Raw genomic sequence first — 25,932 nt, 5'->3', positions numbered from 1 at the left:
GTACAAGAACAATAATATTTGGAGAGTTACAAGTGGCTGCGTTCTGCAGCAAACCGAGGAGCACGACCAATGACGGCTCTTCTGCGCAAGTACTGTTTGACAGTGCTGGTCGTGTTAAGCGCGACTTTAAAGCTGAGCAGCTCAGAGAAGTTCGCGTCCAGAGAGGAAACGCTGCAAGATGGGAAAGAAACTGGGATGCGAGAGTGCATAGGCTTTTTAAAGGACGCACGAGCAGAGCTCGGTGCCATTGCGCACAACTTCTTACTGCATGCAGACGCACCGCAGAATTGGAACAGCGGATTGTCCTGAACAGGAGCAGAGATGGCGATATCTGGCTGTTTATTCGTTATTTTTACACAATTCCTACTTTATTTGAAACTAACATATTGCATGGAGGTAGATTTCTGCATACCTGTTCGCCTGAATCATAAAAAGCCTGGAGTGTATTTGCACCGGCGAGCAGAGCAGATGAATGAAGATGAGATTGTGTTTAGACTTAGCGCATTCAAAGAAGATTTTTACCTAAATCTGTCTCCAGATTCTAGTTTCATTGCATCCGGCAGTCTCCCACCCCAGATCAACTCCACGGCATCCAGCGCCTTTGCAGCCGCTGAATTCAGGGAATGCTTCTACTCCGGTGATGTTAACGCAGACCCGGACTCCTTTGCTGCGCTAAGCCTGTGCAAAGGTCTGCAGGGGGGATTCTCTTATAACGGCATGGAGTATTTCATTAGCCAGACCGAGACTGAAGATGCAGCACCCGCTTCTGTGCATGGAAACTCCTTCGACAGGACACATATCATTCGCCGCCGGAGACGCGCTGCGCACTCAGTTGGAAACTTCACCAGCAGGTGTGGAGTTCCACCTGACACCAACTTCACCGTCTCCCTGGAGAAATACAAGTACATGAGCGAACTGGCGATTGATGGCTTAACTGAAACTGTGCTGAATACCTTGGGGAGGTCTAAAAGGTTCGCCGCCATCCCCAGATTTGTGGAGGTGCTGGTTGTGGCAGATGAATCTATGGCTAAATTTCACGGGGACGACCTAAAGCATTACCTCCTGACCCTCATGTCAGTAGCAGCCAGGCTTTACAAGCACCCCAGCATTCTCAACTCCATAAACATAGTGGTGGTGGGCTTCATGGTGATAAATGACGATGACAAGGGACCTAAGGTTTCCAGTAATGCTGCCCTGACTCTGCGCAACTTCTGCTCCTGGCAGAAGAAGTTAAATAAACACACTGACAAGCACCCAGAGTACTGGGACACAGCCATTCTGTTCACTAAACAGGTAAGTTAAAGAGCAGAGAGCTGCATTAAACATAGCAGCAATGCTTCATGTTGGTGCTGCAGAAAGTAGAAATTTAGCATCTATTTGTAGTTGATTTATATTTTGTTTATATGTCGTTGCAGTCATTTCAGTCTTTGCAGTCTTTCAAGGTCTTTTGCGTCTCTTTGTAGTTGTTTTCATATCTAAGGCTGCTTTTTGCTCCTGTGCAGTTTTTTTGTTTTTTATTTTGTGGTTATTTTACATCTGTGTCGTATGTCTTGGAGTGTTTGCTTTTACACCTCTTTATGTTTGTACAGTGTCTCTTTGTAGCTGTGTTGTGTCTCACTAAGTTAACCTCTTGTCTGTGTTTCCATTGTGCACCTCCTTCAATTTGCTTGGTGTCTTTTTGTGTAGTCTTAGTGTTGCTGTGTAGTCATTTTTCATCTCTTTAAAGATGTTTTGTGTCTCTTTGTAGTTTTGTGTCTTCCTAGGGGTTCTTGGTGTTGCTTTCAAACATTGTTTTCCTCTCTAAGGCTGTGCGTATTGTTGTAGTCATTTTGCACCTCTTTGTGGTCATTGTAGTCTTTGCAGTAGTTTTGCACTTCCTTCAAGTCAGTTTGGCTTTTTGCAGTGGTTTTCAACATCACTTTGGATTCGTTGGGGTTATTTTTGCTTGTTTGAGGTTGTTGCATGTTTCTATGTTTGTTTTGTGTTTACTTTATGTCTCTTTTTTTATTCTCTTTTTTGTTTTGCATTGTATTATTTTTTCAAAGTGTCTCTGTGCAAGAATTTATTTGCATCTCTAGTTTTGCTGCACACACTTGTGGTCATTTTGCAGCACTTTTAAACTGTTTTGAATTGCTGTGGTTGTTTCACATTTTTGTAATCATTTGGCATCTCCTTATCAGTGATTAATATTGTTTTAGTGGTCAATCTCACTTTATAAATTAGGCCTCAGAGCTTTCTGACCCATTGGGGAACTTCACTTTGTGACCAATAGGGGTGGGATGCTCGATACGGATGTGTTGGCACTGTGTTGAGCCTATGAAGTGAAGATGTTTTGGGCACTGCTCCAAAGTGTGGTTCAAAACACCCACATCACGTGACCACAGGTAATTAAGGTCTTGGTGTGTTTTACCTCAGTTTCGAGAGGTGGCTTACCTGCTTCTAGGTTTAGAGTGTTAGAGTGCAGAATGAGAGAACTTTTGACAGCCAAGTTAGTGCAACCCACAGTACCCACAGTGCAACTGCTGATGGCACTGTAGAGATCAAAAGCTACCTCACTGATGCTTTTGTTCCAAGGGCACATGATCCATTAGTGTATTTTAACAGGAACAATGTGTTGTATATACACACCTTTGGCAAAAAAGTGTGCCTTTTATCCCAAACCTAACCCAACCTAACCTATCTACAAAATAAGCAACAATCAAGTCAACAAAACCTGGTGTCATTATTACAATAAATACAGGAGCTTTTGTTCAGTATATTTTATTTTATAAATTGGTTTGCTGTGTATTGAATTGAATTAGTAAGCAACTTAAATAGACTTACAAATGTTAACACAACAGAGGCAAAATAATACTTGGTGAAACACTGATTCTGTTCATAAGTTTTATCGACCAAATTTCTAGGCGTAGCCAAGTTGCAGAAAGCTTCCACCTTTGTGACCTCGGGATCTTCTCTGCGTTTTGCAGATGATGTGGTTCTGTTGGCTTCATCAGGTGATGGCCTCAAGCTCACAATGGAGTGTTCACAGCCAATGAGAATGAGAATTAACACCTCTAAGTCTGAGGTTATGGTTCTCAGCAGGAAAAGGGTGGAGTGCTCACTCCAGGTCCAGCAAGGTGTTCTGGGCAGGTCTTACTAGGAGGAGGCCACAGGGTAGTACGCTGGAGAGATTAGGTCTCTTGGCTGGCCTGGGAAAGGCTGGGTGTTCTGCTGGATGAACTGGAGGAAGTGGCGGCAAGAGAAAGGTCTGGGCTTCTCTGCTTAGGCTGCTGCCCTAACAGCTCAGTCCCAGACAAGTGGTAGAAAATGGATGCATGGATGGATGGATGGAAACACACTGTTCATTCCAGCCACAGTTTTCTGTCTATAGCTATTTCAGTTTTTCTTGCTTTTTTTGTGTGGAGTTTCTCCAAAACATGTGTTGGTTTGATAGTATAATATATAGTTTTGTTTAGAATTGTGCAATGCTTGTCTGTGTTGCTGTTTCGTAGAATAGCATCATCAAGATGCAATGACAGTAAATGTGGCCTGTAGATGTCACTGTGGAGACGGGTGTCAGATTGTTTTGAAATCTTGATGCAGTTCTTGCACAACTGCTTTGAATGTTTTAGTGATTCACAAAGCCTCACTGTGCTCATCACTAGTGACCACTAGGGTCAATAATTCATTCATGAACATGTGTGTTGGTGTAGCTGCATCCCAGTGAGTAAAAGTAAGGGGACTTGCACAGCTCTGCAATTCCTCTTCCTTTGCTTCTATGTTGGCTGCTGCAGTGAGTTAATGGAAAAGCCCAACTGAGCCAGTTCTTTCCATGATCGATCTCACCTCTGCCTTCTTCAACCAAATAAGAATTGGGTTACCATCTGCCCATAGTGGCCATCTTTATAATATCAAAAAGTCAATAAGAATTCAGTTAGAATTCCAATGACTCTCTAATTTATTCAAGCTGATGTAAGCTGGAGCTATCTAAAGCATTCAGCCTGTTCACAGCTGTCAGATAATCCCATGTGGCCACCAGAGCTATAAACACTGGCTGGCAATTATTACTTACTTCGCTTTGTCTTTCCCTCCTTGATACCTGGTCATTATTGCTGCCTTTTTTATTTAGGTCCACTTTGGCTCTGGCTGACCATGTGATACACATCGGCCTCATTTGTTTAATACATAGCAACATACAAAAACTTCGTCCTTGTAGGCCACAGTGACTCCTAATGCTGCACTGGAAAATATAGTGTAAATGATTATGAAGTCCAAAATGTGTGGAAAACACATGGCTGACAGAGTGTGCTTCTAGCTTTGTGGGACATTATTCTAACAGTTCATCATCAACTGTCTTTATATTTACTTGGAACACACAGGAACATGAAACCTGTTTGGATAGAATATCATTTTTGACCAGACATATTGAAGCAGAGACTAATTACTAGAAACCTGTCTAGTAAGCCTCCTGACCGAACACTGCCACAATGTTAATGATAATCAGTAAATTGTGACTATTATTCTAAGAACAATTGAAGTAGAAAAATACTTGAAAGTAGGTTGTTACATTACACAATTACTGCAATTAAAAAGTATTATGTCCTTGTCATGTTTCTAAGTTATCAAAAATAAACACCACTTCAGATAACCAGCAACAAGCTTGTTCATTTCTCTCAAAGTGACAGTTTTAGTTAAAAGCTAGCAGTTGTTGTTTCTGTGCTTTAGCACTGATTACCCAGCCACATGCAGTGACTTTGTGGATCTAGAGAAAGCATATGATAAAGTGCCAAGAGAGGAACTGTGGCACTGCATGAGGAAGTCAGGAGTAGAAGAGAAGTATGTGAGGTTGGTGCAGGACATGTATGAGACAGAGGTGAGTTGGGCGGTGGGAGTGACAGATGGGTTCAAGTACAACAGGGATTGGCTCTGAGCTCCTCCTTGTTTGCAGTGGTGATGGACAGGCTGACAGATGAGGTCAGGCAGGAGTCCCTGTGGACATTTACAGACAACATTGTGATCTGCAAGAGTAGAGAGCAAGTGGAAGAGGCTGGAGAGGTGGAGGTACTCTCCCTATAGAAGAAGAGTGAAGGTCAGTAGAAGCAAGACAGAATTCATGTGTGTGAATGAGAATGAGACAGATGTAACAGCTGCACTTCAAAGAGTAGATGTAGTGAAGGTGGACAAGTCTAAGTAACTGGGGTCAACCATCCAAAGCAACGGGACAGTGCACAAAAGACATGACATGTGTCAAGGGTAATTTGTGATGTGTGAAGGACAGCAGCAAGAGTAAAAGGGAATGTTTACAAGATTGTAGTGAGACCTGCTACAATGTATGGTGGCACTGACAAAAGACAGGAGGCTGAGCTGGAGGTGGCAGACATTTTCACTGGGAGTGACCAGGAAGGACAAGATTAGAAATGAGTACATCAGAGGGACAGTTCAGGCATGTTGAGTGGTTTGGAAACAATGTTTGAGAGGCAAGTTTGAGATTGTCTGGAAATGTGCAGAGAAAGGAAACTGAATATATTGGACAAAGGAAGCTGAATATGGAGCTACCAGGCAGGAGGAAAAAAGAAAGACCACAGAGAAGATTCATGGATACAGTGAAGTAGAACATGCAGAGGGTTAGCGTGACAGAGGAGGACGCTAGGAACAGGGTGAGGCAGATGATCTGCTGTGGGAACCACTAAAGGGAACAGCCAAAAGAGGTTCTGGCATCATTTGCCTTAATAGGTATCATCACCACCAGTGTTGTGGATCTGTGTTCAGCTTGCACATCCTTCAAAATATGAAGCAGCTGACAGACATCTATTATCACCTTGGGAGAAATAAATGCAAATTATTCCACAGTGTAAAGTCCAACCTCTCTGCTGTCTTGCTAGCTAACTTTAACGTAATCACTGACACAGCTGTAGGATTGGAAATATTCTACTATGCAGCTGCATCCCAGTGAGTCAGAGGGAGAAAGATACTTTTACAAATAACTCAGGGATTTTCTTTTTCCTTCAACTGATTACTGAAAACTAACATGTTGCATAACTCATCACTTTGTAATGCATTACACCAAACAATGATTAGACGGCTGAAATTTATTAGTTAGCAGCAAATACAGTTTATACCTGAGGCTAATGGGAATGTCTTATATAATGGGAATGGGAATGTTTTATATAAATCAAGCACAAATGAATCACAGCATGGGCCATTTTCAGAACTTGGTCCACTGGTGGCTATAGCAAAGTTAGCAGCTGACCAACCAAGATATTACAGCTCTTCTAGAACATAAATGCCTAAATAACAACTGAAGTTGGATAGCAATCTATTAAATAATTGTTGAGATTATCACACACTGGGGCTAGAAAAGGAGTTAGGAGATCATCAAAATCAAAAGGGTAGCTCTTCTGGGGGCCATCAGTGTAAGGCATGGAAACGAATCCAACACTTGTTGGATTAGGTAATTCCATAGATGTAGGGAAATCCTGGTTTTGGAAGCTTTGTCCATTCCCAGACTTCAAGGATTTATCAGCATATCATGTCCCATTCCTACAAGACTGCGTAAAGAAGTCCAACCATTAATTAATGCTTAAATCTTAAGTATCTTTAATAATTGGCTACCTACCACAGGCCTTTAAGGTGTCAATTAAAAAGCTATCACTTGACCCAGCTGTTTTAACTAATTATAGGCCAATCTCCAACTTGCCTTTATCTCAACAAATCAGTCAGGTTTCAAAATCAATCAAAACACAGAAACAGCACTAGCAAAAGTTACAGATGATCTTCTTGTGGCCTCTGACCTCATAGTACCATATAACCAAACAGAACCCTTCATTCTCAGACTGCTGGCTTACTTGTGGTTCCAAGGGGATTAAAAAGTAGAATGAGAGGCAGAGCCTTCAGCTTTCAGGCCCCTCTTCTGTGGAACCAGTTTGGATTCAGGAGACAGTCACCCACTCTACTTTTAAGATTAGGCCTAAAACTTTACTTTTTGATAAAGCTTATAGTTAGGCCTGGATCAGGTGACCCTGAACCACCCCTTAGTTATGCTGCAATAGGCCTAGGCTGCTGGGGCTTCCCATGATGCACCATGGTGAGTGTTTCTTCTTCACTCACCTCTTTTCACTCTCTGTGTTTATGCACTACTCTGCATTGAATCACTAGTTATTATTCATCTCTGGCTCTCTTCCACGATGTGTCTTTTGTCCTGTCTCCCTCCCTCACCCCCAACCAGTCATGCCAGTACTCAAAAACAACAGATTTTCTCTAAAAGAATTTTACCACACATTCTGCTTTTTTTAGACAAAGTATGTCTGAAGAATTATATATTTACTTTATTAACATATTTAGTTAAACATAGGTACAGGCAGTAAGAGTGTTTAGACAGCAAATGCAAATAAAATAATAGTTAGACTGATCCTTATTTGTTTGTACCCCTAATGAATGCCAAAGGGGAAAAAGTTGTGTAATAACTGTTTTAACTGTTTAATAAATTTGAAATGGATGAACTGAAAACAGAGAGTAGATTGTAACAGATTTAGTGATTAACCCATAAAGAACCTCTGCTTCAATATATTTTAAGAACAGAGAATAAGCAAACCACAGTCCCATATGCTTTGAATTAGTTCCTTTCATGGGCTGTTCAATGTGTTGCTCAGGGCCCAGCCACACAAAGTATGTTTGGAACATGGCTCAAGTCCAATCAGATTTTTCAGGCTTCCAATAAGAATAGAGAAGCAAGCCTTTCACAAGTAACGCATTTGTCTCTATGTCACCAGGATCTTTGTGGGGCTACAACCTGTGATACACTGGGGATGGCTGATGTTGGGACCATGTGTGACCCAAAGAGGAGCTGCTCGGTCATTGAGGATGATGGGTTACCCTCTGCTTTCACAACTGCTCATGAACTTGGTAAAAACTTCACTCACATTATAGTTCTCATATTTATGCTAATGTACATTTGGCCACAGGGTGAATTCCATATTCAGACTTTGACAAACATATATGTGCATAATCAGTGTGCAAACTAGCCTAGCTAGAGGGGCTTCGTTATTTTCATGATGATTTGTATGGCTGTGGTTTTTGGGCTTGGTTCTTGAGGACTGTTGGGTTTCCATTTTTCAAACTATTTCATGGCATTCATCTCATGTTCTGTTTGCAAATCGGTATCCCTTATTACCATAGATGGCTAGAATCAAAACCAGCAGGCCTCTATGTCTCACTAAGCAAGCTTGGGATCTGTGCATGTTCAGCATTACAGCTGCACCATGTAACATTGTATTCTGGCAGCTGCAAATAGCAAGGGAGAGATAACTGAAAAATCCAAACTATTTTATTTGACATCATAAAGGAATATATTCAATAGTCCAACCAGTCTGTGATTTGTCTGTGCCAACAGAAAAGGGATATACAAGCAGAGAAAATATTACTGGTATGTCCAGTAGTTGCTTCTGAGGAGAAATTATACAGGGCTGTCTCCTAATATTTTGCATGTGAAGTGAATTTGAAATTGTCTGGAGTGACATGAGCAGATTTACGCCACTCATGTCTGTGCATTAACTATGGAGCTAGAGCCAGCAACTCAGTGTAAAGATTTCAAGATACTGGAAAAGGTTAGTGTTTAATCCAAACTCTAATGAGCACCGTTAAAGTTGTTTACATTCATACATCCTTTATGCACAAAGTAAAAATATTTTATTTTAAGGGGAAATTGCGTGTCATTGAATATTTTCTTAGAAAACTATATACTAGATTCTAAAATAATAAAAATTGATTTTATGTTTTGCTTAAAAAAAAACATCAGATACTGTATATTAAGAATTTAGAGATTTTTTCACATTTAGACAAAGATAGCTATCTTTGTCTAAATGGCTGCACTTTTACTAAAATATTCCATTAACTAACTAACATTAACTGTAAATCTGTGACAACAAATAAAAATAAATATAGTGGAATACTTAATTCTTCCCTGCCTATATGCTGTTTAATGGATAGCATTAAACTGCACAAAGTCTTACAAACTCCCAAGACTGTCTAAGTGACAGCTGAGAAGGCTGTTGAAAAACAGAGGGTTCTTGCCTAAAACCAGATGCACAAGTAACCCAAGAGGCCCAAGAGAGGCATTGGTTTACACTGTCCTCATATATGTTAAGTAATTACACAATTTCCCCCTCAAAATGATCCAGTCTCATGACCGAACACATTAAAACCACAGTTTATGCTTCTTTTTTATTTTAGAAAGCACTGCCTGTATTTAGGGAATGAAATGATTTCCTTGGGAAATAAATTCCCTTGTCAGGTCTGGTTTAGGACATGGACACATGCCACACTGTATATTCCCAGGCTCAACTGCATTCCTGTCGACAATGACATCAGCTTCAGATCTGTCTGAGTTGAGCTGTTTTTGACTTATCTGTGTTGTGTAAAAATTTCTCTTTGTATTAATATGTTTTCTACATCTGCACAGTAACTCATTGTAGTTGTGTTTTACTGAAAACAGAACTAATTCAGTGTGCAAAATAAATCCTCCTCTTCCCACTCTTTTCCCTCAGGCCACGTTTTCAACATGCCCCACGACAATGTGAAGGCATGTGAGGAGGTATTTGGGAAACTAAAGGACAACCACATGATGTCTCCCACGCTGATTCAGATAGACAGGAGCCGACCCTGGTCTGTTTGCAGTGCAGCCATCATTACCGAGTTCCTGGACAGAGGTCATGGTTAGTAAACACTTCCTGTATATGTTTCTGGACTCAGATTAACCTCTAATTTTGCCCAGGCTTCATCATCCAGCTCTCAGCTGGTAGCAATCTAATTGTATCCACAAAAAAACAGACCTTGACCATTTTTTTTTCATGGTTAAGGCTATAATTTCTGCTTGATTTAAAGCCAAATTATATTTTTGTTTAATTTGTTTTCACTGATTTTTCTGTTTGGGTTAAATTAATAAGCTGTGCCTCACAAGAATATAGTTTAAATTTTTAAAAAGTCAGTAATTTATTTAAAGAAAGTTTCACACTTTCAAACACTTAAAAAAACAGTATGAAATGTATTTATGAAAACATAAACTAATATTATGCCTAACTTGGCAAGTCAGTGAAAACAATGAGGTTTAATTTGGGGTGACTGTTCCTCAGAAGGCTCCTCCATGAATCTCCGCCTTATCGTGGTGGAAGGGATTGTGTGTCCCAGGAATCCCAGGAGCAATGTTGTCTGGGAACTTGTCCCCATGGTAGTGTCTCCCATGGCAAATTGGTCCTGGGTGAGGGGCCAGACAAAGAGCAATTCCAACTATGGAAAATTCACCAAGGGAACTGTTCACCTGGTCCGGATAGGGTTACCGGGGCCCCACCCTGAAGCCAGGCCTGGGGAGAGAGCTCAAGGGAGAGCGTCTGGTAGCCGGGCAGTGGCTTGTAGTGCCTGGCCGGGCACAGCCCAAAGAGGAGACATGGGTCCGCCATCCTGTAGGCCTACCACTCACAGGAGGCAACGTAGGGGTTGGGTGCAGTGTGTGTGTTGGGCAGTGGCCAAGGCAGAGGCCCAGGCAGACCGATCTCTGGCTATCAAGACTGGCTATTGGGTCATGGAATGTCACCTCTCTGGTGGGGAAGGAGCCTGAGCTAGTGCGTGAGATTGAGAGATACCAGCTAGATATAGTCAGACTCACCTCAACACATGGCCTGGGCTCTGGAACCAGTCTCCTGGCAAGGGGCTGGACTCTGTTCCAGTCTGGATTTGCCCTCAGAGAGGCAACAAACTGAGCTGGGGATTCTTGTATCCCATCAGCTTGCAGCCTGTTTTCACCAGTGGACAAGAGAGTTACGGGTGGTAACGGGTCCTGACTGCCATTTGCACTTATGCGTAAAATGACAGTTCAGAGTACCCACCCTTCTTGGAGTCGCTGATTACAACTGATCACCACCTGGTGGTGAGTTGGATCAGGTGGCGGGGGAGGATGCTGGACAGACCCGGTTCACCTAAATGTATTGTGAGGGTTCTATCTGCAAATCCCTTATTACCATAGATGGCTAGAATCAAAACCAGCAGGCCTCTATGTCTCACTAAACAAACTTGGCATCTGTGCATGTTCAACATTACAGCTGCACCATGTAACTTTGTATTCTGGCAGCTGCAAATAGCAAGGGAGAGATAACTGTGAAAAATCCAAACTATTTTATTTGACATCATAAAGGAATATATTCAATAGTCCAACCAGTCTGTGATTTGTCTGTGCCAACAGGAAAGGGATATACAAGCAGAGAAAATATTACTGTATGTCCAGTAGTTGCTTCTGAGGAGAAATTATACAGGGCTGTCTCCTAATATTTTGCATGGAAGTGAATTGTCTGGAGTGACATGACCAGATTTACGCCACTCATGTCCATGCATTAGCTATGGAGCTAGAGCCAGCAACTCAGTGTAAAGATTTCAAGATACTGGAAAAGGTTAGTGTTTAATCCAAACTCTAATAAGCACCGTTAAAGTTGTTTACATTCATACATCCTTTATGCACAAAGAGAAGAAGAGAGGATCTGAGCTGTCAACTGATCACCACCTGGTGGTGAGTTGGATCAGTTGGCGGGAGAAGATGCTGCTCAGACCTGACAAACCTAAATGTATTGTGAGGGTTCTGTTTGCATTGGGGACACCTGGCAGAGGTCCCAGTCCACGAGATCTTCAACTCCCACCTCCAGCAGAACTTTGACAGCATCCCGAGGGAGCCTGAGGACACTGAGTCAGAATGGACCATGTTCCGCACCTCCACTGTTGAGGCTGCTGCTCAGAGCTGTGGCTGCAAGGTGGTTAGAACGGCTCACAGTGGAACAGTTTCCAGCCGAGTGTGAAGCAGCTGGCATGAGAATTTGCACCTCTAAGTCTCTGAGGCCATGGTCCTCAGCCGGAAAAGGGTGGAGCGCCCACTCCAGCTCAGGGACGAGTTGCTGCCCCAGGTGGAGGAGTTTAAGTATCTCTGGATCTTGTTCATGACGGATGGTAGAAGGGAGCGGGAGATTGACAGATGGATTGGGGCTGTGTATGCAGTGATGTGGATGCTGCATTGGTCTGTTGTGGTAAAGAGGGAACTAAGTGTGAAAGCAAAGCTGTTGATTCACCGGTCAATCTACGTCCCTACCCTCACCTATGGTCACGAGCTTTTGGTAGTGACCGAAAGAATAAAATCGCAAGCAGCAGAAATGAGCTTCCTCCGAAGGGTGGCTGGCCTCTCCCTTAGAGAAAGGGTGAGGAGTGCAGCAATTTGGGAAGGCCTCAGAGTAGAGCTTCTGCTCCTCCACATCAAAACGAGCCAGTTGAGGTGGTTCAGCCATCTGACTAGGATGCCTTCTGGGCGCTTCTTGGGTGATGTGTTCCGGGCATGTCCTACTGGGAGGAGGCCCCATGGCAGACCCAGGACATACTAGAAAGATTATATCTCTCGGCTGGCCTTGTCAACGCCTTGGGGTTCCCCCCCCGGACAAGCTGGAGGAGGTGGCTGGGGGAGAGGGAGGTCCGGGCTTCTCTGCTTAGGCTGCTGCCCCCACAACCTGGCTCCGGATAAGCGAAAGAAAATGGATGCATGGATGTTGAGTGTAGAGAATTACATAGTGTTTCTCATTGCGGAGGGAACATTTTAGTGTTTTCCAACTCATAGTTTCATAACTTTGCCCTCCAGCCTCTCATCTAATCGTGGTAATAAGGGGCTCCAAAAAACTAACATGGGGGCAGGCAATTTGTGGGTTTCGTTTTGTTTCATTTATTAAGATCCCCATTAGCTGCAGCAATGCAGCAGCTATTCTTCCTGGGGTCTCCAAATTTGCACATTTTAACAGTGCTTTATAAACATAAAACATACCCTCACTACAAAACAAAAACATACATACAAACAACAAAAATGGTTGATGGTGACATCACTGTTACTATGTTCAACTTATATATAGAATATGCATAAAGGCCACAATATTTCATTCATGGGTAACTTTAAGTTGTGACTTTAGGTTAAACAATAATGTGATACTCAGTTGACTTACACAAAATTAAAATTCTGGATCCTTGGCTAGAAATCTTGTTTTTTATACATTTTGGACTTTTGAACCACACACAGAGAAAATGTAATGTTGTAAAATTGTAAAAATGGAAGCTACCATAGACTGTATATAAAAGATTGACAAAGACACAATGATGTCAACCATTTGTTTAATAACTTATTTTTTTAAACCTCAAACTGAGAATTTTAGCCATCAGGTAAAACCAGCACAGGATGTATTTGACTGTGAAACCAAAACTATATGCTCATATGGTAGCAAAAGTAAAGTATGTGTTTTATTGCCTTTCTGCACAGTAGTGGAGGCCATGATGTGTAAAATAAAGTTCACAATAAGACTTCAAATTAGCAACTGAGGCCATAAACTCATCAAGAAGGTATCTACGGTGAGGGCATAGATCAACAGAACCAAGGACTTTTGTCATATGTCATATATTATCATGAGATTAGGTTTGCGCTCATGTAGCAATAAGTGTTAGCAGATGCAGATGAAAAGTACAATATAGATATGTCTATTATGGAATATCACTTAATATTAGGGGAAAAATGTGAACACACTTATTACAGCAGACATGGCTAATAAATTCTGAAGTTGTAATCTCGCACAGAGCTACATAAACTTCCTCCTACGCTCTCCGGATAAGGAAATGCATTATGTCTATGTACTATCTACAGCCAGCTGGGCTGCCCTTTAGCCAAAACAAGCAGTGCCATCAGTACACTGAGGTCATCATACTCCTCGAAGGTCCAATAAGATTAATCTTTTTTTCAGGCTTTCCTGAATAGTAAAATAGCATCTGACAGACTTTCACAATAACAAAATAACAAAACAAGGAAATGACAGTTGATTTCAGATAATCAAAGCACACTGAGCACTCTGCCCTCTGCATACACAGGAAGGAAGTAGCAAGAGTAGAAATCTTAACTTCCTTGGTGTGCATATTCAATTCCATTTTTTTATATAGCGCTAAATCACAACAACAGTCACCTCAAGGTGCTTTATATTGTAAGGTTAAGAGCCTACAATGATACAGAGAAAACCCCAATAATTTAACAATCGGGGGGGTGAGGTGAGGGAGACAGGACAAGAGGCACACTGTGGAAGAGAGCCAGATATTAATAATCTCATCACATCTTGGCAAACCTCACCTGAACCACATACATATCTACACATCTCAGGAGGCAAAGGCCCAGCAAATCCAGGCAAAGGCCATCAGATGGCAGATCAGCTTCCTGACCAGCTGCTAAACAGTGGGGTTCACCAACTGCACAGTAGAGAACAGAAAGAATCTGTAGCAGGTAGTGAGGGTGGCAGAGCATGATACTAGCAGAACCCCCCCCCCAGCAATATTCACTCTGGCGGACTCTAAAAGAAAGCCAGTTGTTTCATAAGGGACACCATTCAATATAGAATCACCTGTTCTTTCTCCTGCCCTCTTAGGAGAGACACAGACCAATCAAAGCCAACACTAACAGGTTGAAAAACAGTTTCTTCTCACAGGCAGTCAAATGCATCCCATCCCTGACTGCGGTGTAACAAATCTGCCTGAACAGCTGGAAGTGCATTAACCATCTTTCATTCCCATTTCATTGCACTATACATTATATTATTATTATTTGCACTATTATTCTGAATCAAAATGGTTTTTCATTGTGACAATGAAACATGTTATAATAACAGTAAGATCTATTCTATTCTATTCATTACACCAAAGCCGTCTGTAGGATTAGAATTTCTAATTTCATTTATTGTTTTTATCCCCACCCCCCCGCCACCACTGGCCATCAGAAAGATGAAGGCACTTCTGTATTGGCCTCATGTTTCTTAACCTGATGTCCCATCATCTGTCTTTTTGATATAGTCGATAGGAAATACACATTAGCCTCAAGAGACCACAAAAACATTAACAAGATGGATAGTAGCATTTCAAAATCACACACAGCTCGTGTGCAGTAAACTGTACAGATGGAATATATTGAAGGGTATGCATGATGATGGGTTTTTCCTTCAGATGCACTTTCCTATGCTGAGTGGAAGTAAAATATCACTCTGCCTCTTCTCCTCAGCATGGTGCAAGACTTTTTCTGTGTCAATTCTTTGAGTGACTACAACTGGAATCATTAAATGCACTAATTTATTCAATCTCCCCAAATTATCGACCACTGCCCTTTTTAAAACAAGCAAATGAATGTGAACAAGGAAACACTGCTGAGAAATTAGCCTGATCTAAACAATATCAGGTGCCTGCACTGTCATGTAGAGCAGACTCTGCTTAAAGCTTGTTCACAAATTATTTATATGTTCAAGCAGTACCTGTCCTTCCATAAGCTTTCAGAACATTCCTTTGATACTTTAATCCATAAGTTTTAAGTTCTATATACACACTGTTAAGTTACATACATTATACAGCGGTCATGACTTTGCATTAACTGACGTAAATACACTTGCAACCAATATCGCTGACTTTGATACATTGTTTCTTTACCAGTAAGTTATGTATACAAGTGAAGGTCAGTGGCAGACAAACTGCATCAAAATGAATCTATTAAAATGGTCAACAGCTGTTTTTACATGGATTTGATTGTTAATTTGTCCTTAAATTTCCCTTGATTGACAAGGCTCAAGGACTTTGCTAAGTAGGTCCTTGCTTAGATGTTGCTTCTACATTCAGTAGAAGCAACATCTAAGCAAACATGGTTGAAACCCATATGAAGTCTATTTGGTTAAAACTGGTCATAGTAAGATGCCAAAAGCTGAACTGTAGATGGACCGATGTCGGCATTTCCTTGTTAAATATGGGTCGGGTCAAACAATCTCTTACAAAGTTAGAAATATAAATCATATTACTGCAAAGAAAGTATTAGATGGATTTGTCTTTATCTTTGTTTTGTTTTGTTTACTTTTTTAACAACAACTAATATGGCTAGTATGTGGTTGTGAACAGAAGTCCATAGACTAGGATTATTGGAGCCATTTAAAATAATAAAAAAACAGCACTTTTAAGCTAATAAATGTTTTATACGTTTAGCCCTCTACAGCACAGCGTTGCCCTGAGGTAACAGAATGTTTTTCTAAGCCCCATGCCCAGTACATGTGAACTTAAATGATGCAAACCAATCAGAATGTTTTAAAAAGGATTAAATTTCAGTCCAATAACATGTTAGAGTCACTATGAAGCATGATTTGAAGGCGGGACATCCTTTTCTGACACAATGTCCATGCAGCACATGGTGTGAGAAGAAGGTAAGAATAATTGCCCTAGTAATCATTTAAAATGCCATAAATCCTAAATAAAAAAAAACAGGAGTGTTTATGAAGTTCTAGAGAGGGATTTTGTCAGGTTTTATGAATTTTTTAAAATTTAGCACCTACCCACTGCATCACTGCCACTCTCAGTGCACAAAGGAAGATGGAGAGTTCCTGGTTGCACAGGAACACCAAAAGCAATGTGTATAAAATGTAATGTGCACCTCTGTTTTACAGCATACAAGAACTGTTTTGTAAAGGTTCACACACTGAATGGCAGCAATGTCTCCCAACATGAGTATCAACGTGGCATGACAATGACCATACAAACCTGAGCCTATATTGGATCATATGGAAATATGTTTCAAGTGTTTTTCAGTCATTTGTTAACATTTTTGGAACCACTTCTGGTGTTTTTATTGCCCTGTAACACTTGCCTTATGATCTTTTGAGTTAATAATTTTCTCTGTAGTTTTATACCATTGTTGCACAATGTTGCCCCTAGGCAACGAAAAAATATTTGGGGGAGGGGGGATCTGAAATATGAAAAAAAATTGTTTTGACAATTAAATGGCCCAAAGGGAATCAGTAAATGATGTCAAATAATTTTCAGCATGTGCCATCACAATGTGTGCAGTGTCACTGTGAACTTAACACATCAGACTTTCCATAAGCCAAAGCTCATGGGTTCAAGTTATTTGCTAGGGGTTAGAATTTTCACTCATTTGAGCATTTTCACTGAAAACATTTCCTGCTGCTGCACGAACCAAAACATTAAAGTTGCAGGTGTAAAGTCAAAACAGTGAGCTAAAAAAAAAGCTCATTAGTGCATAGACAAGCTCCATAATTGGAAGCAGTCATCTTTGTTTTATCTCAGTCAGCATGACATACATTAAAATAAGTCATTTTTCCTTTTATAATATACTAATATTGATTAGTGTAGTTTTGAGTGTAGCTACAGGTTGATCAGTAGCAACCCACTGCCACAGAACACTCCACAGCTAAACTTTTACTGTCACTGTTGGTTTGTTTCTACAGGAGACTGTTTGCTGGACCAGCCTCAAAAGCAGCTGACTCTGCCGGACAACCTGCCCGGCTCGAGCTACAGCCTGCACCGTCAGTGTGAGCTTGCATTTGGCCCCGGCTCCAAACCCTGCCCTTACATGCAGCCCTGCTCCAAGCTGTGGTGCACAGGAAAGGCCCGAGGGCAGCTGATTTGCCAAACCCGACACTTCCCCTGGGCGGATGGCACAAGCTGTGGTAACGGCAAGGTTTGCTACCAAGGGGCTTGCACTGAGAAGAACAGCACTGTGCACATGAAGGTGAGAGAGTGTGTGGAAACAATTATCATCCCATCCTGCTTGAACATTTTTATCACAGACTAATGAACAATTTTGCTTTTTGTCTCAGGTCGATGGTCAGTGGGGGAAGTGGGGTTCATTTGGTGACTGCTCCAGAAGCTGTGGTGGAGGAGTTCAGCTGGCCAAAAGAGAGTGCAATTACCCTGTCCCTGAGAACGGAGGCAAATACTGCTATGGACTTCGTGTCAAATACCGTTCCTGTAACCTCAACCCGTGTCCTGACACAGGTGCACTGACCATTGTAATTGACCAATTGACCAATGTAACTGACCATTCACTAAATCTTCCATTACAGCATCTGTCCAAATAAACCTCAGCAGCCATAACTGTGTGTTTGTCCAGTGCTGACAAATAATTCAAACCGAAGGTTGAAAAATTCTGCAGTCAAGCTCCAAAATATATTTGGAATTAAATTACTGGAGGGCACCTTCAGCCTGGTTCCACTAACTCCAAATGATTGAGTAGTACACAGGTTTTGGTAAAAGCAGTGTTTGGTATTTGTAGCATTTTCTTGGGTTTTGAGCCCGAAAGTTAAAAAACAGCCAAGCTGGTATGTGAATAGCTTATAAACTCTGTTTCATAGTTGTCTGCCTGACACTCTGACATAGCATAGAAATGAATGTTAACTTACTTAAAAACAGTTGTCGTAAGCAGAAAAACATCAGCATTAACAGTCCTTGTTAAGGGTTAACCACTGCTAGCCTGGTATGATAGCTTCAGTTTTAAAACAGATGGTTTAAAGTTTCTGCTCTGTTTTTGAGGAAATTCTCTCAGTAAAACATTTGGATTAACTGAAAATGCAGACTCATTTAAACATTTTCAAAAGCAAAAACATGGAAACCCAGTTGTAAGCTGTGGAATGAAAACTCTGCTCATCCATTGAAAAAGTAAAAACTCATTGATGCAATGTCCAACTGACTAGCTTAGAGATCAGCACCAGGTGGTCACTGACCAGTCTGTTGGCCTGGCTAGGGCTTTAGCAATCAATTTCACAGACGCTACCACTGACTGCCATTTACCATTTGCAACCAGTTATGGAATACTAATTTTTTCCTTGCAACTCGAGGTTGCCAGGTGGTCAACAATCCACCTTTAGGCCAGTGTAACTGGAGCCCTGACAGCCTACAGTAGTGACCAAACTGCATTGCTTTAGGCTAAGACTTAATTAGCATTGCACATTATATTAAGATACACAATTTATTATTAGCACATCCAGTATGTATTATTTAAATATGTATTATGTATTTTATTGTCCATTTTACAGTTTACAGTCCAGCAACTATAGTCAGAGTTACCAAAGATTAGTCCTCATTCTAACCATCTTTTCTACTACAACTGAAAGTGCTTGAAAATACCATAGATTGTATATAAAAGATTCATGAAGCCACAATGGCACGACCCGTTGGCATTGGCTTCCTTTTCCAGTCCAGCTGCTTGCAAAGTAGAAGCAAATTTTTAAGCAAAGCCACAAGACAGAAATGTTAGAAAAACATTGCTTTTCCTTACCTCTGTCACAACTGTAGGACCCAATTTATAAGGTTGTAGTTGTCACTCTAAGATGCGGCTGTTATTACATTTACAGGTAAAACTTTCCGTGAGGAGCAGTGCGAGGCATTCAATGGCTTAAACCTGAACACCAACAGGCTGGGCTCTTCTGTGGTTTGGGTTCCCAAATATTCAGGCATCTCTCCCAAGGACAAATGCAAACTCATCTGCCGTGTCAACGGGACTGGATACTTCTATATGCTTGCTCCAAAGGTATCCATCCAATTTAGAATGTTTACTTAACCATTCCACTTAGGAAACAAGTTGTCTGATTGTATCTGTTTTAATCAGCTCTTTCTTAACCCAGTGAAAAACACGAGTGAGTTCATAAATTACATAAGAACAAGAACAGAAATAATATTGACTATATTTAGATTAACATTAATTATATTTATTAAGTGGTCCCAGCACGGTGGCGTGGTGGATAGCACTGCTGCCTCACAGCTAGAATGATATCTAGAAGATCTGGGTTCAATTCTTCCATTCCTCTCACTGTGTGGAGTTTGCATGATTTTCTTTGGGTACTCCAGTTTCCTCCCACAGTCCAAAGACATGCGGTTACTGGGGTTAGGTTAATTGGTCACTCTAAATTGCCCATAGGTGTGAATGGTTGTCTGTCTCTCCGTGTTGGCCCTGCGACAGGCTGGCGACCTGTACGGGGTGTACTCTGCCTCTCACCCTATGTCAGCTGGGATAGGCTCCAGGCCCTGCGACCCTGAACAGGATAAGCAGAAGAGAATGGATGGATGGATAAATAGCCCTATGGTACACTGTGTTAATGATGCTCTTAGTTAGAAAGCTCTGTGCTCATATAGGTTTCAGGTTTGAGTTGGTGCGTCACTGTTCGTACTCATTCACAATATAGGAAACAATTGCTAGTTCTTTGTGTGTGTGTGTGTGTTAATATTTTTTTATTAGGAGAAGGGGGACAGAAAACAGTATTGCTTATACAGCATAAATCACAACATAAATCACAGCACCTCTGTGTCACAAATAAGGATGAAAGAATGTTAGCACAAAAGACGTGCTTATATCATAATGAATAAGGCCTACAGTCCACCAAGGTTTATATTTTCTTTATTATAACATAAAAAGACGAGACAAAATATGTACATAGTAAAAAAAGAATAAAAAACAAACAAAACAAAGAAAGAAGGGGGGGGGGGGGGGGGATCAAAGGTGGGAGGGTGAGGGTGGGGCCGTCAAACATCAATCGGGGAGCAGAGACTGAAGGGAGTGGAAGAATGCCAAAAGGGGCGCCATATGTAAGAGAATTTATTAAAGTAGCCTTTCAATTCATACCTAATCCTCTCCAATTTTAGAAGAGACATAGTGTCATTAAGTCTCTGACTGTTGGAGGGCACTTTGGTTGATTTCCAGTGAAGAAGAAGATGGCGTCTTGCCAGTAAAGTGGTAAATGCTAAAATGTCTAATTGATTGAAATTGATAGAAGTGAACCGATTGTGATCAACTGGGAGCCTAAATATGGAAACATGGGGAGGGGGTTTGAGAGTCATTGAAAGTATCTCTGACATGGTTTCAAAATAGCTCTGCCAAAAACAGGTGAGTAACGGACAAGAGTAAAACATATGAGTTAAACTGCAGGAAGGAGCATGACGTTTATCACAACTGTCAGAAAAGCTGGAATAGAGTATAAGTGTAAAAGTATGAGCCGAGCGCAGACAGTGGCTAGTTCTAACACTGGTAAAGCAATGAGAGGTGATGTGTTGGTGGCAGCAACCTATACACTGGCAAGAAAGCGAAAGATGGAGGGACAGTATCATTTCACAGCTGGGGCTTGTCAGCAAGTTTTTATGTAATCAGCAGGGAAACAAGCTTGTAGCAGAAATATAAGTCAACATGTTATTCATTGGTGTGACACAATCCCTCTGGGGCTACTTTTTGTTTTCTATTGATTCATCGCTCATGCTAGTTTATTCTGATTTTTTAGTTAGAGGAATCAAGAATGTAAAATCTGGTAGAGCCCATGTGCATGTTATGTAATGCATACATTTACATATGATGTGAATGCGGCAGGTTGTGGATGGGACACCCTGTTCCCCGGACACGTCATCTGTGTGTGTTCAAGGAAAATGCATCAAGGCAGGCTGCGATGGCAAGCTGGACTCTAGCAAGAAGTTTGATAAGTGTGGTGTGTGTGGTGGGGACAACCAGGGCTGCAAGAAGGTCTCAGGATTGTTCACCAAGCCAGTGTAAGTAATCTCCATAGATACAAATTTTGATTTATTAAATTGCAGTTCCATAAGTATTTTGATTGTGACTGAATTTTTGTTATTTTGCCTCTGTGCACCACCAAAGTAGATTTTAAATCAAACAGTCAAGATATGATTGAAGTGTCAATTTTCAGCTTTAATTCAAGGGGTTTTACAAAAAAATTATAAAAGATTAAGAGAAAAAGCTTGAAACAACAACACAAACTTTATCATATCAACATATTTTGGCTGCATAGCACATTGTACACTATATGCTGAGTTGTTGAACTCCTTTAATTGGACAAACATGTCCTGAAATTATTTGTTTCTGCCTGTAAGTGCTCCATGAGGAGGCACACATTTATGAAGTATAATTATAATCACCACAATGGATCCCCAAAAATTGCCATATATGTTTTTTTAAATTTCTTTACTGAAAAATAAAAAATAAAAAAAATGAAATGACCCCATATTAAACCATTTGAAAGACTTGTGATAAACAAACACAAAACACCTCCTAAACTGGCAGTAATAAAACTTTAACGTTTAGTGCAAAGACTAGAATCAGCTAGCTCTGCAAGATCAAAAGCAGCTCTGCACATCATTTCTCCTGTATTCAGCGCCTAAAGATAGAAAATAAAATATTGTGTTTAGAGAATAGTTGGCTCATAGTGTATGATAGAAACTGTTCTGATAGAATGACACACAGGCTTATCTTGGATTCTGATTTGTGCAAAGTTTGGCTGACACATGTATTAAAACTAATGAAAACAGTATAGTCTTTTAAAGTCTTGTGCAATGGGACCTAATTCCTTAGTATTACTGACATTTTGACACTTGTAAATTAAATCCATTTATAAAAATTATTGGACATCAATTTCTGACAACCTGTCTCTTACTTTCTAGTCATGGCTACAACTTTGTGGTGATGCTCCCTGTTGGGGCCTCCAATATTGACATCCGTCAACGTGGCTACCGAGGAATGGTCAGTGATGAAAACTACTTAGCAGTGAAGAACCGCTATGGCAGTTACCTCCTGAATGGTAACTACGTGGTGTCAGCTGTGGAGCGTGACCTGCTGGTGAAAGGCAGTCTGCTGCACTACAGTGGAACCTCCACATCTGTGGAAATTATTCAGGCTACCAGACCCCTGCAGGAACCTTTGACTGTGGAGGTGCTCTCTGTAGGGAAGATGACCCCTCCCAGGGTACGCTACTCCTTCTATATCACTAAGGAGAGCAAGGAAGAGAAGACTCTGTGGAAAGAAGAGAAAAGTCGCAAATCACAGAACAACGTCTTGGCTAACAGCAACAAAATTGAATCTAAGAAGCAGGTGATGGGAAAGAAGCCTATAAGTCACTGGGTGACAAGTGGATGGGATTCATGCACAGTGACTTGTGGCAATGGTCTGCAGAAGAGGCTGGTACAGTGCCAGAGTGTGGATGGACGTCCTGCAGTGGACTGTGATGGCGCTGACAGGCCTGTGGCAGTAAGAGCATGTGGAGATCCATGTCCCATGTGGGATGTTGGGACCTGGTCTCATTGCTCCAGGTCCTGTGGAAGGGGCTTTACAAGGCGATCAGTGCGCTGTATTACTGAAAATGGTCTGAATCTGCCCAGAGACCACTGCTCTGGAAGAAGAAAGCCTCAGGAGCTGGACCTGTGCAACCTAAAGCCATGTTAGAGCAGAACAGATGCAGCCTGGAGGGTTACTTGTGCCAGTTAAATTGAATATTTGATATGAACCTTAGTGAACCTCAGTATGATAATGATTCCTTTGCTGTCTCAGGTGACTATTATTGTGTCTGAAGGGGCTACACCAGAGACAACCAAAGGAGACAGAGAGGATCATGTTCCATTGTCTAAAAGGACAGACATTTATTGCCTAAGAGTAAAGAAGAAAATCTGTCTTCTTGCAAACTGTCAAACCACCAGTGGAAGGTTTGATTTATGGTTTGTCTACCTCTACCAGGATGGATGACATGATCCTTGTGCATATACAAAGGTCCTTCTAAGACAAGGAATGTGCAGCAGAGCTGCTTCATCAAAGAACATTCAAAAAATGTTCCTCACAGCTTTATTCAGACATGACAAGACCATTACTGAAAGATCCCATGATGCACATAAATACATTTAATTGCTGTAAGAAATGTCTGAATGGGGCTAGAGAATAACAGAAAAAAATTGTAAAAACTGGTTACGGCCAATTTCTCTGTGTAACTGCACAGGGTGAGATATTTCTAGACAAGGAAATGAAAGTTTGTGAGATTTGACTTCAAAACCAGTGCGGTGCTGCACTGATGTCTCACCTATGAACTGAACTTCTCTTTTTACTGAGGAACTGATGAAAATGTGAAATATGGTACTGTATCTGTCACATTCAAGGCTTCCTTGATCCATGCAGTTTCTAAATGTTAGTTTTCCATGTGTTTTTTTTTTTTTCCTACTTGATTTCTGCTATTGGCTGTTGTCTTATATGGAAAAATCTAACTCATAACTCAGATTTATATCTCTCCAAACAGAAACAGTCAATAGTGTGTCAACCAGTGTCCAATCTTTATTAATTTACATTCTTAACACCCCCCGACCAGGTCATTAGTGACTCATCTAAGGTTAGTGTTGGGTTTTGTTTTAGTCACATTTTTAAACAACAAATTTTCAGAAAAGACAAAACACTAAGGTGGTGCAGTATTCTGGGGCCTTGGTTCTCTCTGTATACTCTGGCTTTCTCCCACAGTCCAAAGACTGTGATGTTACCTTTTCAGCTGGAGTCTCATATATTAATCCTGGCATTAAAGTCTTTCTGTTAAATGTTTAACTCTACATGGCTTGCCAGTGACCTGGTGGATGATAAGAGGTTAGGTAAAATTCAAAGAATTCATGAATTCATGACCAAAAGCTTTAAAGTATTTTAGCAAGAGAGAAAAATAGTGTAGTTGGAGCTCAGCTGATATCATATTCTATACAATGAATATGATACTATTGTAATATGTCATGTCTGTTCTATATAGAGCAACAACCTATGTTCAGCTGCTTGTTCTATGTTGCCAAAGAGTTCTAACCTTCCAGAAAGCCTTAGCACAGTGAAAGACACCTCTGCATGAGCTGCACAGAAGATTAGCATGCAGTACTTTCCATTTCTTTCCTCAACTTAAAGATGGCTTGGCATTGACAAACCCTCTCCTCCAATAGGCTTTAAATTAGGTAAAAACTTAAAACGACTAGATGAATTCATGAACCAATATACCTGCAGCAATACTGGTGCTAAACTCAGCAGCAGAGATAAAATAAAAGTCCATTTCTGTCCCTATAGGTAACGCATATGTGAATATACAAACTAGGACTAAATACTGGCCCTGAAGGTAACTGTATCTTTTGAAGGGCCAGAAAGGTACACCTTTGTTCTCAAAACATACATGCTTGCACTGTTTCTTCTAGATTTGAAGATACCAGGAGACGATGTATCTTTACCCAAATACAAAAATAATTTTGTAAAACCTTAAAATCTAAGACTAAAATTATTATTTTACAGGTTTCCTTATTTCTTTAAGATAAATTTAAAAATGTTTATACATCCTGATGAGAGTATGTCGGGTGGCAGCCAAAGCCCGAGGCCCTGGCCGACCAATCCCCAGCTATCGAGACTGGCTATCGAAACATAGAATGTCACCTCTCTGGTGGGGAAGGAGCCTGAGCTAGTGCGTGAGGTTGAACGATATCAGCTAGATATAACCGGTATATGAGCTCACCTTAATGCATGGCCTGGGCTCCAGAACCAGTCTCCTGGAGAGGAGCTGGACTCTGCTATAAGCTGGGGTGGGTATTCTTGTTTTCTCTCAGCTCACTTGGAGTTTTTACCGGTGGATGAAAGGGTCGCTTTCCTGCGCCTTCAGGGTGGGGAACAATTCCTGACTATTGTTTGTGTTTATGCGGCAAATGACATTTCAGAGTACCCACCCTTTTTGGAGTTGCTGGGTGGAGTGCTCAAGGGTGCCCCATCCAGTGACTCTATCGTCCTACTGAGATACTTCAGTGCTTATGTGGGCAATGACAGTGAGACCTGGAGGGGCGTGATTAGGAGGAATGCCCTGCCTGATCTGAACCAGAGTGGTGTTTTGTTATTGGTGTTTTGTTTATCCATAATGAACACCATGTTCGAACATAAGGATATCCACAAGTGCACAAGGCAGCAGGACACCCTAGGTCACAGGTTGATGATCGATTTTGTAATCGTGTTATCAGATTTGCTGCCATATGTTCTGGATACTCAACTGATCACTACCTGGTGTTGAGTTGGATCAGGTGGCGGGGGGAGGATGCTGTACAGACCTGGCGCACCCAAATGTATAGTGAGGATGCGCTGGGAATGCCTGGCAAATGGCCACAGTCCTCAAGATCCAGAGGGTGTGCTCCAACTATCGGGGAATCACACTCCTCAGCCTCCCTGGTAAGTTCTATGCCAGGGTTCTGGAATGGAGGCTCCATCCATTAGTCAAACCTCAGATTCAAGAGGAGCAATGTGGTTTTTGTCCTGGTTTGAGTGTGTGTAGGAGTTTGCCT

The 25,932-nt window shown here is 41.3% G+C and overlaps 1 protein-coding gene across 1 annotated transcript; it reads left to right on the top strand.

Annotated features, from left to right (window-relative positions):
- Positions 1–321: 321 nt before the first annotated feature.
- Positions 322–23,056, top strand: adamts15b (ADAM metallopeptidase with thrombospondin type 1 motif, 15b). The gene is made up of 8 exons (XM_030744692.1): positions 322–1,293; positions 7,749–7,881; positions 9,522–9,689; positions 17,292–17,575; positions 17,664–17,841; positions 19,197–19,372; positions 21,197–21,372; positions 22,279–23,056. Exons 1-8 carry the CDS (start codon positions 322–324, stop codon positions 23,054–23,056), a joined length of 2,865 nt encoding a protein of 954 aa, XP_030600552.1.
- The last annotated feature ends 2,876 nt before the right edge of the window (positions 23,057–25,932 follow it).

The sequence above is a fragment of the Archocentrus centrarchus genome, chromosome 13 (assembly GCF_007364275.1).
Source record: "Archocentrus centrarchus isolate MPI-CPG fArcCen1 chromosome 13, fArcCen1, whole genome shotgun sequence".
Classification (NCBI taxonomy): Eukaryota; Metazoa; Chordata; class Actinopteri; order Cichliformes; family Cichlidae; genus Archocentrus; species Archocentrus centrarchus.
The sequence above is the reverse complement of the archived record's forward strand: the minus strand, read 5'-3'. Positions and strand labels throughout refer to the sequence as shown.